General features: G+C 31.8%; 3 protein-coding genes across 8 annotated transcripts; 2 read left to right on the forward strand and 1 right to left on the reverse strand.

The window, feature by feature from the left end:
- Positions 1-146: 146 nt before the first annotated feature.
- On the forward strand, positions 147-7,065 carry LOC119837907 (nucleolar protein 14 homolog). Its single transcript, XM_038363694.1, has 10 exons — positions 147-437; positions 642-835; positions 1,271-1,356; positions 1,679-1,995; positions 2,663-2,805; positions 3,385-3,500; positions 3,624-4,285; positions 4,424-5,418; positions 6,263-6,418; positions 6,923-7,065. The coding sequence occupies exons 1-10, from the start codon at positions 246-248 to the stop codon at positions 7,011-7,013; spliced, it is 2,952 nt and encodes a 983-aa protein (XP_038219622.1). The 5' UTR covers positions 147-245; the 3' UTR covers positions 7,014-7,065.
- A 1,261-nt stretch (positions 7,066-8,326) lies between these two features.
- LOC119837809 (translocator protein-like) lies at positions 8,327-10,420 on the reverse strand. 2 transcript variants are annotated; one of them, XM_038363571.1, is made up of 4 exons: positions 10,376-10,420; positions 9,329-9,576; positions 8,903-8,997; positions 8,327-8,572 (listed from the first exon to the last, which is right to left on the reverse strand). In XM_038363571.1, the coding sequence occupies exons 1-4, from the start codon at positions 10,405-10,407 to the stop codon at positions 8,387-8,389; spliced, it is 561 nt and encodes a 186-aa protein (XP_038219499.1). In that variant the 5' UTR covers positions 10,408-10,420; the 3' UTR covers positions 8,327-8,386. The 2 variants fall into 2 exon arrangements, with proteins under 2 accessions (XP_038219499.1, XP_038219500.1); XM_038363572.1 differs by lacking the exon at positions 10,376-10,420 and adding an exon at positions 9,954-10,166.
- An 887-nt stretch (positions 10,421-11,307) lies between these two features.
- Positions 11,308-16,697, forward strand: LOC119837796 (translocator protein-like). 5 transcript variants are annotated; one of them, XM_038363556.1, is made up of 5 exons: positions 11,308-11,460; positions 12,330-12,583; positions 14,889-14,983; positions 15,766-15,959; positions 16,481-16,697. In XM_038363556.1, the coding sequence occupies exons 2-4, from the start codon at positions 12,349-12,351 to the stop codon at positions 15,955-15,957; spliced, it is 522 nt and encodes a 173-aa protein (XP_038219484.1). In that variant the 5' UTR covers positions 11,308-11,460; positions 12,330-12,348; the 3' UTR covers positions 15,958-15,959; positions 16,481-16,697. The 5 variants fall into 5 exon arrangements, with proteins under 5 accessions (XP_038219484.1, XP_038219485.1, XP_038219486.1 ...); XM_038363557.1 differs by having other exon boundaries at positions 11,331-11,529; XM_038363558.1 differs by lacking the exon at positions 11,308-11,460 and adding an exon at positions 11,590-11,693.
- The last annotated feature ends 276 nt before the right edge of the window (positions 16,698-16,973 follow it).

Here is a 16,973-nt window from a genome sequence, read left to right on the forward strand (position 1 = left end):
TTTTTCATGTCCATAATTAAAACAATATTTACTTTTTTGACCAGGTGTAGCTCATAATTATTAATTTTATATCGAAATATTATGATTGATCTCTGAACGAATTCATAATCGAGTCGAGTGTCAATTTGTCAAAACCATGTGTTGATCCTTCAAAAGTTTTATATGTTCGCATTTGTTGATGAAACTATAACCTCAATTTTAAATATTAAAATTAACTAAAACTGTTTCAGTAATTGCGAACAAAGATGGCAAAGGTGAAAAATAAGCGAAACGCTGGATTAGCAGATAAAGTACATAAGAAAAAAGCTGATGCAACAAAGAAAAAGTTGAATCCATTCGAAGTTCACATAAATAGAGAGAAAATAAAAGTTTTGGGTAAAAAATCAAAACATGATCGCGGTCTACCGGGAGTTTCTCGGGCAAAAGCAATCCAGAAGGTAAATTTATTCACCTGAGAGTTTAAATAAAAAAAACGTATTGCTTAACGCTTTTTTTGTCGACATGCTTTTATATTTAACTTCGTATAGTAACTATGATATTATTGTTAGATTATTTCATTAATCTTTACGGTTAATTGATTCTGTGTATATACATAATTAAGGTAAAATAACAAAATTTAAATACATCTTTATTTACTTCAGCGTAAAGAAACCTTAGGTACCGAAATGAAGTTAATCAACAAAACAAACACATTTATTGATCGTCGTATCGGTGAAAAGAGTAACAACCTATCTGCTGAAGATCGTATGATAGCCAGATTTGCTGCGGAGAGGGCTAAACAGCACAGCAAGAAGAGTATTTACAATTTGGCAGATGATGAGGTTTTGACACATAGGTATTATATTTTACTTCTCAACATTGTAACTTGTTTGTATCATATAATGGTTAATAAATATAGCAAATTAAAGAGAAGGCCAAAAAACTTTACTTTTAGGTATATATTACTTAATAGTGATATTTTGCCATAAATCGTTGTTGAACTACAATATAGTATTTGTTTGAAAGGAAAAGATAGTCAAAGATAGTCCCATGGTTTCCCTGATTAGTTGCTATTCTCCCTGCCTTTTTAGGACAAAAACTATCTTGGTTCAAAACTATCTTTGTACCAAATTTTATCCCATTTGGTTCAGTAGTTTAGTAAAGAAGATACAGACAGGCAGAATTATTTCATATTTATTATATTTGTACAGATGCATTGCATCAAAGAGGAACAATAAACAACTAAAACAAGTCTTATTCCATTAATTAAAAACTAACATAAAACTTACAGAGGTCAAACATTGGAACAAATCGAGAAGTTTGATGACCCCAGATCTGATGATGAAGACGAAGATAAACCATTTGGTGGATTAGATAGTAAGTGTAATAATATTGGTTGGAGTGACTTAATTTTATACATTTACACTATAATTGTGTTAGTTAAATGCATATAACCTTCCTCTACTCATGTTCCATTAAATTACCCAAACTCATATATAAATGTTACCTACACCCCCCCAATCTGACTATAAGTGAGAAATTTAAAAAATGCTTATGTTTGTCAGTTCTTATCTTCTTAATATAAAAATCCAGTGTCCTGATGTATGTTACCAACGGGTATGCTAGTTTAATATAAAAACCTAAATAATCTTATTTGATGGTAGATAATGGACTGAATACATTCAACAATTTTTTACAGATGATTTTGTGTCAGAAGGCCACTTTGGTGGTGGTATTCTATCGAAAACAGAATCAAAAGACGGCGCTAAGTCCCACAAAGACTTGATAGAACAACTGATAGCCGAATCCAAGAAGAGGAAAGCGGAGAAACAGAAGGAAAAAGAACAGACCCTGGATTTGACTGAGAAACTAGATAGCGAGTGGAAGGATTTACAACCAGTAGTTTTTAAGAAGGTTAAAGAAGACTCGTTGATTGATAAGTTGTTGAGTAAAGCGGAGTCTGGACAGGATTACGACAAAATGATGAGGGAACTGAAGTTCGATAGAAGAGGAACTGTAAGTATTTTTTATTTTATATGATCATCCTGCCTTATTAACATACTTTTATTACCTTCACCTATATTTGCGTATGACTACTACTGCTACAGACTTCTTTAGATGTACATATTAGACCCACTATAAATGGACAGATTTAATTCAAACTTTGTATGGTTATTAAGGTTTCATGACAATACAGTAATGTTATGAGTATCATCTTATTAACCTGATTGAGATTGCCAGGTTTTAATAATTCCTTGCATATACTTGAATATATTTAGTTATTTGTTTAATTTAGGTGATCTCATTTAAAATGAACTCTCTTTCTAAACGTAAAATCAATTAATACAATAAACAACCATCATATAATAATTGTTGATTATCTTCATAATTGGTTTATACTTTTAGAAAATATTAAAACATATTTTCTTCAATACATTAGCAAAATAATCTTTATATATTTAAAATTGTCGTGTCACAATGTTAGTTACCATACTCCTCTGAAACGATTATACCGATTCTCATGAAATTTTGTGTGCATATTGGTTAGGTCTGAGTATCAGACAACTTCAATTTTACATACCTCTAAATGATATGTGTAAGGCAAAACAGTATTTGCCGGGTCAGCTAGTGGTATGTAAAAAACATAAAAAATATTTGCAATTAAGTTCATAAATCATTTCAGCCATCTGACGCCCTAAAAAGTACAGAGAAGCAGAAAGAAGAAGAAAGGAAGAAACTAGAAGAGTTAGAGAAGCAAAGACAAGCGAGGATGTTGCCAGAAGATGAGGCTCAGCGGAAAATCGTGCAACCAACTGTAAAGCATAGGTTTGTTTATATATCATCAAAATTAATAGACAGTTGGGTTAAGCAAGTGGGCAATATCATAGTGGTAAATCCTACTATCATATCATATCATATCATATCATACTAATATTATAAATGCGAAAGTTTGTAAGGATGTGTGTGTGTTTGTTGCTCTTTCACGCAAAAACTACTGAACCAATTGCAATTAAATTTGGTATTAGATAGCTGGACAACTGGAATAACATATAGGCAACTTTTTATCTCGATATTTCTACGGAATTCGGATTCGGCATTTATAATTATATAAAAAAAAACATTTAAATATTATTATACATAAAAATGTGTGGCATAATAAAATGTGCTATGCATATATTATACTTTTTTTTAAACACGCATTAATTAGCATCACCAGCCTCTTGCGACTCCATCTTGACTCACTTTGGCAAAAACACGCGGGTTAAAATCCCGCCTTATAACCAAATTTCTTTACTCTTCAACAATATCTCATATACTACTTTTTTTTTGGTTGGTAGCATTTTTGTGAATTAAAGAAATTAGAAAAAAACTTGTCTTTAATAAATGAAAAATGTATATTCACAGATCAGCTGACGATTTAGACGACAATTTTGAATTGGATGATGAAAAAGAAATTATGCTGGCTTATGACAAGGATGGAAAACCTCTAGTGCCCGAACATATACTCAAAGATTATAATGGTAAGCTCGTAATAATTGAACGGTCCAATTTATTTGATACATGAATATTGTGTATAAGTAACCTGTGTGTTTAATGATGAAATTGTATAATGATGTTATTTAATGTACTTTTATATTTTTCAGTACCAAAAGCTAGAAACACATTTGATGATGGCGTTTCCGATACATCATCTGAAGATGAAAAAGATGAAGACGATGAAGAAGAAAATGAATCAGACGATGAAGAACAGAAAATGAACGGTGATGTGAGTGAAAGTGGTGATGGAAGTGACGAAGTTGAAGAAAATAGTGACGAAAGTGACAATGAAGTTGAAGAAATACCTGTTACACCAGAAAAAATTAAAAGCACCGGAAACAAAGACGAAATTAACCGTAAACGAAAAATGTCAAATAGCGAAATAGTGACAAAGAAAGCTAAAAGTGAAGAGGACGAATCTGCAGATGAAGTTATTGAAAATCATATAAATGAAAATAATGAAAATTGCATGAAAGAAAGTACCACTATTATTGGTTCTGATAGTGAGCCTGATGAAAGTTGTGAAAAAGGTGTAAAAAGTGATGAAGATTTGGATGATGGTGAAAGTGATGAAAATGAAGATGAAGAAGTTGATGAGGCTGAAAGTGATGAAAATGATAATGATAATGAGGATAGTGATGAAAATACTGACGATGATGCCGAAAGTGTTAGTGATCGTGGTCAAAATAATAATAAAGATGAAAATTCAGACGACGAAATATTGGGTTCAGTATTTGAATTGAAGTCGACAGAAGGTGATAAATTAAGGGTAAGTGAAAGAGTGTCATTATGCTGGTCATGGTGTTTTGAATTATTGCATGTCGTTGTAATTTTTAACATAACAGTAAAATTAGATGAACCAAAAATTTTTAATGTTTGTGTGTGTTTTATATACATTTGTTTTCAGGAATTATTAACTGGAAAAACACCATCACAGCAATCGACAGCCCTACAAAAATTGATAAAAAGTTATGATCCCAGTTTATCGGAAAACAACAAGGAAATCCTTAGTCGACTATTCGCTCATCTACTCCAACATGTTAACGATTTATTCACAAATCTGAAGGAGGAAGGGGATATTATAAAAGCGTTTTTAATTTTCGACAAACTCGCCCCATATTTCTACGACTTAATGCATGTAAATAAAGTGTTCACGAAGAAATTTATTGCGGAATTATTGAAGGAAAAGTATGACGCGTATCAAAAGAACCCCAGAAAAGTGCCCGATTTGGACACTTTGATTTTTTTCAAATTAATTTCGTTATTGTATCCCACATCTGACTTCCGGCATCCTGTCACGACGCCATCTTTAGTTTTCATGGCGAAAATTTTATCTGAATGCAGGTTTAATGACGCTTATTCGGTTTCTAGAGGTCTATTTATTGTAGCTTTAGTTTTGGAATACACAGCCCTGTCAAAACGATTCGTTCCCACCGCGGTTAACTTTTTAAGAGGCATTTTTTATCTGTGCGCCAATACCTCTGTATTGAATCCCGTTCAAGTAGTACCTCCTTTCAGATTACACAAAGATGTTAAAATTTTAAATTTGGAACAGGATTGCGCCAAACTGGACGTCAATCAGAAAATGGCGGCAAAAGATTTGGTCGCCCGCGAAATAGACGACACTTTTAGGATAAAATGTTTGTCGACTTCCATTTTAATGTTAAGGGAATTTTTCGATAATTATATGGAAATGGAAGCTTTAAAGGCTATTTTCGAGCCGCATATGCAGTTGTTAGGTCGTATTGATTTGGAAATGTATCCCAAGAAAGTTGCCAATATTGTAGAGAAGGTTCTGCAACATATGAAGGAAACATTGGAGACTAAGACGTACACACTTATGGCGAAAGAGAAAGTGAAGCCGAAAGCGCTGCGGTTATATGAACCGGACATCCAAGAAGTGTAAGCTTTTCTTTATACTTTACCATAAACAGTAGCATTTATTTTATCTGGAACTAGTATTTCCGCGCGGCTTCGCACGCGTTAAATTCCGAGTAATTTAATAGATGTTATTATACATATAAACCTTCCTCTTGAGTCACTCTATCCGTTGTATAGCTTTAAATATCTAAGCATACATACGTACAGACGCGAAGAGCGACTTTGCTTTATACTATGTAGTGATAATTAGTACATTAAAGTATCCATTATATTTTAACAGTCGTTGCCACTATCGAGTATGAATAATGCACCATACTCAGCAAAATTCTGCCTTTGCAAATTTTTTTAAGAATTTTTATCCTAATCCAGTCAGAGTATGTCAAAAAACCAAAAATCATTAAAAGGGAGGAGTCAAGCCGTTCAAATATAACTGGTGCATCTATCACGACTTTCTTTTATGTAAGACTAGCTGCGCCCCGTGGTTTCATGGTTTAAAAGTTGCCTATGTGCTAATCCAGTTGTCCAGCTATCTACGTACCAAATTTCATTGCAATCATTTCATTAGTTTTTGCGTTAAACTATGCTGAATATTATAATCCGTACAATATATTCAGTTGTTAATTAATATAGTATTTTCTAGTGTTTGATTTTACGCAAGTATTTTATACATTTAGAAATTAAAAACACGCTCGCTGTAAAGTGTTTGAAACGTCAGGTTAATAATATGATAAATACATCGCGTTTAAAATCCGTTAAAAAGTTTTTAATTTCTAAATGTTAATTATTATTCAAATTAGTTTTATAGGAAGATTGGATAAAATCTAATTGTAATTAAAAAATAATAATTACTCAATGTATTCAACAGTTTCACTGGCAGCAAGTCATCGAAGTTATCGCGCGAGAACGCACAAAGGGCGCGACTGTTGACCAAATACAAAAGGGAAATGAAGGGAGCCCTCAGGGAGATAAGGAGGGATAAGGCGTATATAGCGTTTGTGAAGATTCGACAGAAGATTCAGAGGTGAGTTGGATGTGGGAGTTTTGGTGTTTTGTTTTCTTATGGGATACTAGCTGCGCACCGCGGTTTCACCCGCGTAAGGCTGTATCCCGTAGGAATATCAGGATAAAAATTTGCCTATACGTTATTCCATTTGTCCAGCTGTCTACGTACCAAATATCATTGCAATCGGTTCAGTAGTTTTTGCGTGAAAGAGCAACAAACACTCACATCCTTACAAAATTTCGCATTTATAATATTCGTAGTATGGTGATTTTAATTCGTTATGGAATATGGATGTCACCTACATTCACACGAATACGCAAACCCACAAGTGTAGGACGACATTTGGAAATGTTTTTTCCTAATATGAGCGCAAACGTTCATAGATTGTACGAATGTTTGCGCATAAGCGGTAACTTTGCGGGTGTGTAATGGGGTCTTAAAGTAAATTATGTTATATTCTAATTTTTCTAAAATATATTTGATAAACCAATCGTTTATTTATAATTTCTTGTCTCTTTTCAGCGACAACGTAAGGAAAGAGAAGGTGAAACAGATCTACAAGGATGCTGCGATACAACAGAGTGAACTGAATAAATTGAAACGAATGAAATAATGTATTTGTAAATATTGTACTGAGACAATAAAATCATAATTAAATATTTTAACCTTTTCTTTACTTATATTATAGCTGCACGCCTTGGCTCTGCATGGCTGTTATCGTAATTAAAATAATATAAACTATTCTATCTTTTAAGTTGGACCAAACTACACACTGTCAGCAAATTTGATTAAAACTGGTTGAGTAGTTTAGGAATACATCGCGGACAAATGTGATACGGAATTTATTTATAAGATTTGGCTGTTTCTTTGTTCGGTTGTAAACACTCATCTTGGATAGTCAAATATAAAAATTAGTCAAAATAAAGAATCTTCGATTTTCGGTTGACAAATAAAACTAACAATACATATTATCTAACTACATGTTACGCCCAAAGAGACAAAGTGCTAAAAAAATATGAGATTCCCTCACTTTTAAAGTAGCGTCATGTGCATACCTTTATTTATAAAGCGCACTAAGGTTGATACTAATAATTATTCAATTTTTAAACTTATATTTTAAAGCTAAAACATGGTACTAGAGGAAAAAAAAAACACAATTAAGAGAAAATATGTATATTCATTTGGTATATAATTGGTAAAACAAATTTGTAGAATGTATTAATACACAACAGTCTTAGTTATCTACTAAAATACAATATTTTAATACGTTTTATGATAAACTTGTCTATGGTAAGGCACTCTATGGCATCAGAATACGTAAGAGAGAGTCAATAAGTTATCATATATCCGTCCTTTTCTAACCGCGTAAATAACAATTAACACTTAGTAAAAAGATTGATACAAAAATGCTTGTATATAAATGCTATCTTCATTGAATTCAGTCTCAATTAAAACCCTTATTTAATTGTGCTTTATGTATATTCGGAGTTGTATAGTAAAAATAATTATTTAAAAATAGATGTCAATACTTTACTAAATACTTCACAAACATTTTGTACTCAACATTTCATCTTAAAAATAGTTTCTACAGTTATTAACAAGATAGTGTATATATAGTTTGATCATAAAAAATGTGTTACAGAAATGATGAATGTAATTTTTATGCAGTTTAAAATGGTATTTCTTGAATATGTTTTAAGTCAATAGGAAACTAATTTCTGTAAACATAAGGAGGAAATAGCCTTGCATTTGTTTCACAAAAGCTACAGATGAACACATAGTTCAATACATGACTTTTTCCTTGTTTTGTTTATTCTATTTAAGGTTAAATAGGAACGAATTATGTTATGGAGTTCCATAACATAATTGGTTCATACTTTCTTCTTCTTTTTTTAATGTTCTAGAATCTAACTAGATTCTAGAACATTTTCTATCCACCATTTCCATATTCATCCTTACAAAATCTTCTCTTAAAAACCATCAAAGTCAATCTTTCTTAACATTTTGCGGTTCATTCGAATTCAATTTCCAAATGGAATAATTTAAACATGTAGCAAATGTCAGCCAGCACAGATATGGTGCCATTAGATAAAGTGTCTTCTTGTTTACTTTGAAGAAACTTAATGTACAGGCCCCAGCCGCTATGTCCAGTGCAAACATGTGGATTAACGCCTGAAAAAAGTATTAATAAAAAAGGTTAGTATAAATGTACAAATATAATAGATTTCATGAAATGCCATAAATAATAAAGGTATTTTTATTACTAATCTGTGTATGTGTGCTTAGTGGTGAGAACCTCAGACTTCAAAAGCTGGAATAAATTGATTTTTCCATTTATCTGTACATGTGGTTAACATCATCACTGCCTTAAACGGTGAAGGAAAACATTGTGAGGAAGCCGGCATGTCCAAGAATCAAATGTTTGATAACATGTGACATCTGCCAACCCACACTTTAATGCAGCATACTACAAGTGCTATAACTATAAATAAATGATATTACCAGTCCAAGTTGATGATACTTGAAGAATACGGGTGACCAGGTCCAATTGAAGATGAGCTGCGTTCCAAATAGACTAAGAGGAATAAGAGAGTCTTCTGAAATTTAAAAGGGACATATTAATACTTGTATGTTTAAGCTACATAGACTAACAAAACCCTTAAATTAAAAATAACTAATTGCTCACCTCAGCTCCACTTAGGTAGAATTTTTCTGGCATATATTAAAATTTTTTCCAAATTTATTGTATAAAATTATTTTTTTTTATTTATGTGCATAAGTTGTTACATGATAACTCTTTGGTACATAAAAACAGCGCTTATGCTACAGACATTTTTTTAAGTTGTCATTAATTTCTTATAAGATAATAAATGCATGTAAATAAACTGGACTATAAAAACAAAAATTATAATAAAAATTAGTACTAACCCGTAAAACCACCACAGTCTTCATAAACCATATAAGATGCATAGCCCATGCCAGTGTATAAAGCAGTCCAAGCCGGTCCAAATATCCACTTAGGTGGATTCCAGGAAGGTTTGTTTATATTGTCATACCAGGATTTGCCTGCAGGGGACCTGACCTGGCCTGCCATGCTCAGAGCGCTCAACCATCCACCCACATTGGGTAAGGCCAAGGCACCAATTAGTCTCCAATTCACCATTTTATAATAAATTCTGCAAATTATTATAGCTTAACTTTCAATAACGACAATATTATGTTTGTTTTGTGAATAGAAAAGTTTAAATTTAGAATGGGTATCTCTATAGATAGTTGAAGTGCTTGTGAATTTGATAATATTGATAACGAGTTAGACAAGTCAACGATCTTAAAATGTTAGACAAAGTAGCTCATACTATGAGTTATTGTTAAAAGTTATATATTATAACATAAACTTATTATAGGATTTCAAATAATAATTTTTAGAAATCCTCTAAGTTTGATATAAACTAAACAATCGACGTTCGACAATTTATCGTATTGTTAAATAATATGAATTTATCCTTATGTTCTCATTTGTACCAACAAATTTTTAAAATTAAAATATACTTACCACTTTGAATCACAATCAAAATAACTCTTTTTTCGTTTTATCGTAATATAATAAAATACTGTAAATTCTTTCTATCCACCTGCCGGTGATAGTATGGTCTACTTTATTTATGATTACGATATGTCATATATCACAAAGTAAGTACCTAATATACTATGTAACAGTACTAATATAGTATTATGTAATAGTATAGTACGTATAAATGTACTCTGGGAGTATAGAGATCATAGATTATACACTTATATACTGGTAATAGAGATCTATTATTGCAAACGTACTATGTACCTACCACAGATAACATGACACGGTAGGGACATGCGGGAAGCGTTTTTGCTTTTTCCTGTGTTGTGAAATCTTAGTACTATAATACTGCTCTTTGATATATGTTTATGATCATGCCTCATGGAATTTCAAAGGTTTACCTTTTCTTATAGTAGAGTATGCTTTTACGCATACCGGGGAAAGGGCCCTGGGTTATATATATATATATTTTTTTTTTATTATCAGACTAACCGTATATACACGGCACCTATCTAAGTATTACTGTGAGAGAGTCTTGCTTTTCACTGAGACTTAAGATTATTTATTTTGAGTAATTTGCTTAACTAGTACCTATTTATTTCTTTTGTTACGACTGTATGAAGATTATAGAAAAAAAATATTTGTATTCATTTTTCGTTTTATGTACCTATTATTTCTCGTGATTCTCGATCGTACAACATAATCTACCTCAATGGAAACTAACAAAGAAAAAAAAAAACGTATTTTTACAATAAATATCATTAGTCGTATAAGGAATAGGCTAACGTACATTGATAGATCGTTTCCCATCCTTGTATGATTCCCTTCCACCAGATATCCCTAGACCCACCAACATGAACATCCTTCTGTCAATGTTAAATATCCCTTTGATTGAAGCTCTAACAAATTTTATTACAATTAATAAACTAAAATTATAACAAAGTTTTTTTTTTTATTTATTTATTCTTTTATTCCGTGTTGTCTTTAATTCTCACATTATTTAATATTCGTCTAAGCTAACACTACTCATCTCTATGTTGTGTATCTTTATATATTGTGTTTGTCTTTCTTTGTTTTAGGTACTATATCATGGGTATATCTGCGATTTGATTGACATCGGTATTTTAATTTAACTTTTACCTTGTTTCTGAACGTGTATTATCTTCCCAACGTGACATTGGCAGAATTGTGCATAAACAAAATTGCCACTCACCAAAAGAATTGAATTGAAAAGTACATTGATAGTTTCTACTTACTATCTGTCAGTTTCTGTGATGACATGTTAACATATAAACCGACTAACTATGAAGTCTTTATTTTACATACTCCTAGTATCAAATTATGGTACATTTTTATATTCGTGTAATAGGTATACAAATGATTTCATCGCACTAAAATTTTCTCGATTTTCTCAAGTTTTTATACAGACGTTACTTTGAAAATCAGACCGTGAGATTGTTTTCTCTGAATTAGACTTATTTCTAATGTAAGTTGGCCTTTTATTATTATTTTAGCTCGTTCGCATTCTGGTACCAGTGTACAATCTAAAAAGGCGGTAGGTAAACAAAAAATTGCATAATTTATTTAAATAAAATGGAATCGATATTTGTGCGCGTGACCTAACTGTATGTACAAATAGAAATAGACAATAGTACATTAAAATTCAGATACTTACATCATCATTTAAATATTAGTTTTTGTTAGACAAAGAAAAGTTCGGTACGTATTTGTAAATTACTAAAGGTATATGATTGGCTATATTATTTGTGGCGTCATATTATTATCGTAATTTATTCTGATAACTAATTCATTTGGTCACAAATCGCTTAATAGTAATTTATCATTAGTTCTACGTGCATTTTGATTGTAATAAGTACTCTATTAATTAGTAATTAAATAATTTATTTTGAAATGGATTCTGTAGAAAGACATATTGGATATATTAGGTAAAGGTTTCGTAATTGACTTTAGTTTCATTAGTATTTCATTGTCTAGTCATTATCATTATTATTAAAATTTTGTTATGTTAATTAGTGTAGTTGATTAAGGCTACTGCTAAAAAGGTCCTTGGAATTGCTAAAATCACATTCGAAATCTCGGTTTCTTGTTTCTTTAGATATTTATATGTTAAAATCATATTTATAGTATTTCAAAGTTCAAACTACTGTTAAAAACTTCACATTTAAAAAAATCTTTATCTTCATGCCCCATGCATGGGGGTAAGGCCTAAGGGATGAAATAAATAAAATTTATATTATTGCACCATTTGAAGCTTTGTGACAAATGTTGTTCAGTGATATACCTTTAGCTTGCTACCTCACTCACATATTTATGATATTTAAAATATTATTTTAGACACTACAGTGTGGATATAATGGCAAACTGGACAGCTCTTGGCTCCGTGATTCTCCCCAATGTGGGTGGTTGGGCGAATGGTCTTTACTTTGCTGGTCAGATTCGTAAAGACGATGAGAAAGCGTGGTACGATGACCTGAAGAAGCCCTGGTGGAACCCACCAAAGTGGGTGTTTGGGCCTGCGTGGACAACTCTGTACAGCGGCATGGGCTATGCTTCTTATCTAGTGTATGAAGAGTGTGGAGGCTTCACTGGTATGATAATTTATTACATAATGCAACAGCAATGTAGTAGCAAATATAAATAGCAAAATAGGAGCTGGAGGCCCATATCCTTTTCCATACCTTTCCCATACCTTTCCCATTCCTTTCCTTTATTCCTCTCGTCTATCCTTTTTTCATCCCTTTCCAATTAGAAGCCGGCAATCCATTTGTAGAGGCGTCAGGTTTGCAAGCAACCTTGCACCTCTCCAAGTGTTCATTGGCGGTAGTAGCACTTAACATCAGGTTACCCACCAGCTCCATTGCCGATGGTAACATAACAAATAAAGAAAATACACTAGTATTGCATATATAGCCTATATTGGGCATGACATACATATCAAATGGCGAAAGAATTTTTAATTGGTTCAATAGTTTAGGGCTAAGCAAAGCAGTATCTTTGCTGCTAATTTTAAAGATACAACAAACCTGCGTACAAATTTTTGTTTGTAAAAATTTATATGAAATGACTTCATACAGATAAACTTAATGATAATATTTTTATTTATCAGGATAAGAGTTCATCAAATTTTTTTAATTCCAATGGGAGTCGTAAAATTTATACAATATTGTTACAAAAAACAGACTCAAACTATTATGTACTCTGACCCCAGAGTATGCAAATTAAACTATACGTACTGACTATACATTACAGTACAATAAACAGTAGTTAAAATTTACTTTATTTGGTATCGTGTTAAACACATGAGCGTAGAGTGAAGCGGTCCCGGGTTGGTTTACCAGTGGACACGCAAAAAAAAATTCTAGCATGACTCAATACAATGATCACTTGTCTATTAAGAAAACCATCTGCCCCATACCTAACAAGGGGACACACAACTTCACTTTAATGTTTTTAATATTTACTTTATAATTTTTAAACAACTAATAAATTATAAGTGTCATCTATCAATTAATGAAATAAAATAATTATTGTATATTCCTTAAGCTATTTTTTTAAAGATGTTTTGTCATGCCTGAGGGTTCACAGATAAGTATGTATGTTACAGATAAAATATCTTATATAATGAAGAATGAGTAAATAGATTAGATATACTAGAATTATTGATTATATTTATCATGGAATGTACTGTTGAGAAGTTAGGCATATTACATAAGAAGTTGATATGCTCTGTCTTTGTAACAACTGCAATATTTTAAATTGCATGGATAGTTTAATTTTTAGTTTTATAGCATTGAAATGCTTTATAAATGAGAAATTTTGAAAGAATAACCACCCGTGGCCGAGAGGCTAGGCGTTGCTACGGTTAGGCAAGAAACGCAGGTTCGAATCCTGCCTCGTGGTCAAATTTATTCTATTCTTTCAAAATTTCTCATGCATGGATAGTGTTTTTAAAACTATGAAGGTGAAGTTTGTTTATTAGTAATCTGCACCTGTACAGTCAGTAATTTCCCTGAGTACTATAAATACTTAAACATGAGCGAAGCAGGGGGCAAAGCTAGTTCTTAATAAAAGTATGGTTTCGGGAGCGCTTTTATATACATGTGTCAATTTCTAACCGGAGATAATTGTAATTTTTTTACATTTTTTTCTGATGTTCAAAATCCTTTACCAATAGAAAGCTACGTTATCTGTGAGCGTCGTGGCTATATCATTACAAAGTATAAAACAAAGAAGCTTTACGCCGTCTGTATGTGCGTCTGTATGCTTAGATTTTTTAAATTACGCAAGAGATTTTGGTGGTTTTTTTTAATACATAGATTATTCACTATGATTCTAGAAGAAGGTTTATATGTATAGTAACATCCATTTAACTTCTCCGAATTCGCAATTATGCGTACAAATGTCTGGAAAAATGTGCAGAGAATATCATTATTTGCTGTAATCTGTAAAAACCATTGACAAATGGTAAATAAAATGTTCTACATATTAACAGTACTCAACATTTATTTCAAAAAAGTCAGCAAATCATATGTCTAAGTATTATAGTTTTTGTCACGATAACTACTATAATAGAAAATTTAATAAAATTCCAGGCGAAGTCAGATCCCATTTGTACCATAGTATTTATTCAATTTCTTTTGCATATATAGCCAGCACACAGGGATGACATACATATCCAATGGTGAAAGTATTTTTGAAATCAGTGCAATAGTTCCTGAGATAGCACATACAAATAAACAATCTAATCTTATTTATAAATCAAATTAGAGACTTACATGTCGTGAATTGGCTTGGATTCTCATAGATTTTAAGTTTATACCAAACTTGACTATTTTATTGTAGGTTACAACTAAATTGTGCGGTAAATAAAAGATTATTTATTTTAATTTACAGAGGATGCAGTGTTACCCCTGTCCTTATATGGTGGTCAACTGTTATTGAACTGGGCGTGGACACCCATTTTCTTCGGCATGAAAGACTTTAAACTGGTGAGTTATTATTATTGACGATAGCATTTTTAATAATTGATTTTTCGAAATCGGATTCAAGTAAATTTCTTATCAAAAAATCTTGTAAATTTTTTCCTTTACATTGACCATTGAATATTTTTATTCTAGTATTGTTTGCACATTACTGCAATTTTTACCTTAATTAATATTATATAACAGCCAAATTTTGTATGTATGTTTTTTATCACGCCTTTATTAGCTTCACCTGTATATTTGTAACCAACTTTAGACTCATGTATGACACACCTTAAAATGGACCAATTAAATTTAAAATTTGTGCACTTATCAAAGATCGGTGACAGTGAAATAATTCCATTAACTTATTAGGCTAAGGATTGGCAGGATTATATAATTTTCTTACGTATTCTCTCATAAGTAAGTGGGTTTGAGTATTTTTTTTAATGTTTCAAAATAAAATAAAGCCATAGTTTTCTGCAGTGCTATTAATTACTCAAACTTATTATTCAATTTTGTTTATATACAGTAGTAGCATTATATCAATAGTAGCATCTGTTTCCCCGGTCTCAGCTGGCCCAATTCTTGCTGAAGCCGGTTGGCCACTTTAGTTTCACATAGAAAGTGATAGACATTTTGTTACTCATGCACAAAGCTGTGGTCTAAATTTCTAATTAAATAGTTAATTTGGTATATAATATCGAAAGTTAATTAATAATTAATACGACTAATTAAGAGAGAAAAAGACCACATTTGTCATTATATTTTTACACAGTTGTGACATTAAAAACTTGTGATGATTTCAGGCGTTCATCGAGATATGCGTGCTCGGCGGCGCGGCCGCGGCCACCACGGTGGCGTTCTCGCGGGTGGACAAAACGGCCGGCCTGCTGATGCTGCCCTACTTGGCTTGGCTGGCGTACGCGAGCTCGCTGAGCTACTACATATGGCGGAACAATCCGAAGCAGCCGAGCATCGAGGACGCTAAGGCGCAGTGATTGTGAGTGAAGAAAAGAAAAAAAAAAAAAAGTTTTTTTTTGCTCAAAAAAGCAATGTACCATGTGTAATTATGTAGCTAGACTATGTTTGGTATGTCAAGCTGAAGAGCTTGTTTGTTTACTTGAACGCGCAAATCTCAGGAATCGGTTGGGCTGAAATTTGGAATGCAGAATTACATGCAATTGCAGAAACTACAAACCTGCAGGCAACACTTAGTCTTTTATTCTTGTACTTAACGTTTTCACGCAAAAACAATCGGACTGATTTCAATAATTCTTTCACCATTAGAAAGTTGTAACACTCAGTGACATAGGCTATATGTGTACCACGGACGAAGTCGGGGCGAACAACTAGTGCTGAATAGATCTTGAATATAATTTGATATTTACTAATTAATAATACGTGACATATCAATAAACAGAGTGACTTTGCATTTTATATCGTATTATATGATTATTTTCGTTTATCTATAAATATGTTTTAGTATATAATAAAGTGTATTTTTTTAAATTAATTTTTCAGATGCAGAAATGTACGCGCATGCTGCTGATAAGTGTTTATAGACTAAAAGTCAAACACTTTTAAAATCATCTTCTGTATCGGGAACAAACTGCTTTCGACTGATTTTTTATCACTTTAAGTACACGCATATTATTTTATAAACAGCCAGCAACAAAAAATAGAAAACTTATGTACTTTTTACTCAGTTGCTACGTGGCTTTATTTATGAAAAAAAAAATTTAATAGCGCACAAAAGTAAATTGCCTTTTTTATTTATTTTATAAATCAGGTGCGTGAATAATAAATCGAAGTTTTTATCACGATATGACAATAGTTATGTTAATGTGAAATTTTAACTTAACATTAGTATTTTTAATATATATTACATATAAGTGTCAAGTGTTCTTATTCCATTATTGCATTTAAAAGTATTCTTCATCTATTGGTCTAAGCTTAATTTTTTTTGACTCGTTGTTTTGTGAAGTTTTATTTTCGAATATTTCTATTGTTTATG

The sequence above is a fragment of the Zerene cesonia genome, chromosome 29, assembly GCF_012273895.1.
Source record: "Zerene cesonia ecotype Mississippi chromosome 29, Zerene_cesonia_1.1, whole genome shotgun sequence".
Taxonomy (NCBI): domain Eukaryota; kingdom Metazoa; phylum Arthropoda; class Insecta; order Lepidoptera; family Pieridae; genus Zerene; species Zerene cesonia.

Excerpts from the sequence above, each read along its gene's own strand:
- LOC119837907 (XM_038363694.1), top strand. The coding sequence starts at position 246 with ATGGCAAAGGTGAAAAATAAGCGAAACGCTGGATTAGCAGATAAAGTA. Across the intron at positions 438-641 it reads GGGCAAAAGCAATCCAGAAG|CGTAAAGAAACCTTAGGTAC; the intron begins GTAAATTTATTC and ends TATTTACTTCAG. Across the intron at positions 4,286-4,423 it reads CAGAAGGTGATAAATTAAGG|GAATTATTAACTGGAAAAAC; the intron begins GTAAGTGAAAGA and ends ATTTGTTTTCAG.
- LOC119837809 (XM_038363571.1), bottom strand. The coding sequence starts at position 10,407 with ATGCGTAAAAGCATACTCTACTATAAGAAAAG. Across the intron at positions 9,577-10,375 it reads ATACTCTACTATAAGAAAAG|AATTTATTATAAAATGGTGA; the intron begins GTAAACCTTTGA and ends AATAATTTGCAG. Across the intron at positions 8,998-9,328 it reads AGACTGTGGTGGTTTTACGG|AAGACTCTCTTATTCCTCTT; the intron begins GTTAGTACTAAT and ends TTTAAATTTCAG.
- LOC119837796 (XM_038363554.1), top strand. The coding sequence starts at position 11,886 with ATGGATTCTGTAGAAAGACATATTGGATATATTAG. Across the intron at positions 12,584-14,888 it reads AGAGTGTGGAGGCTTCACTG|AGGATGCAGTGTTACCCCTG; the intron begins GTATGATAATTT and ends TTTAATTTACAG. Across the intron at positions 14,984-15,765 it reads GCATGAAAGACTTTAAACTG|GCGTTCATCGAGATATGCGT; the intron begins GTGAGTTATTAT and ends TGATGATTTCAG.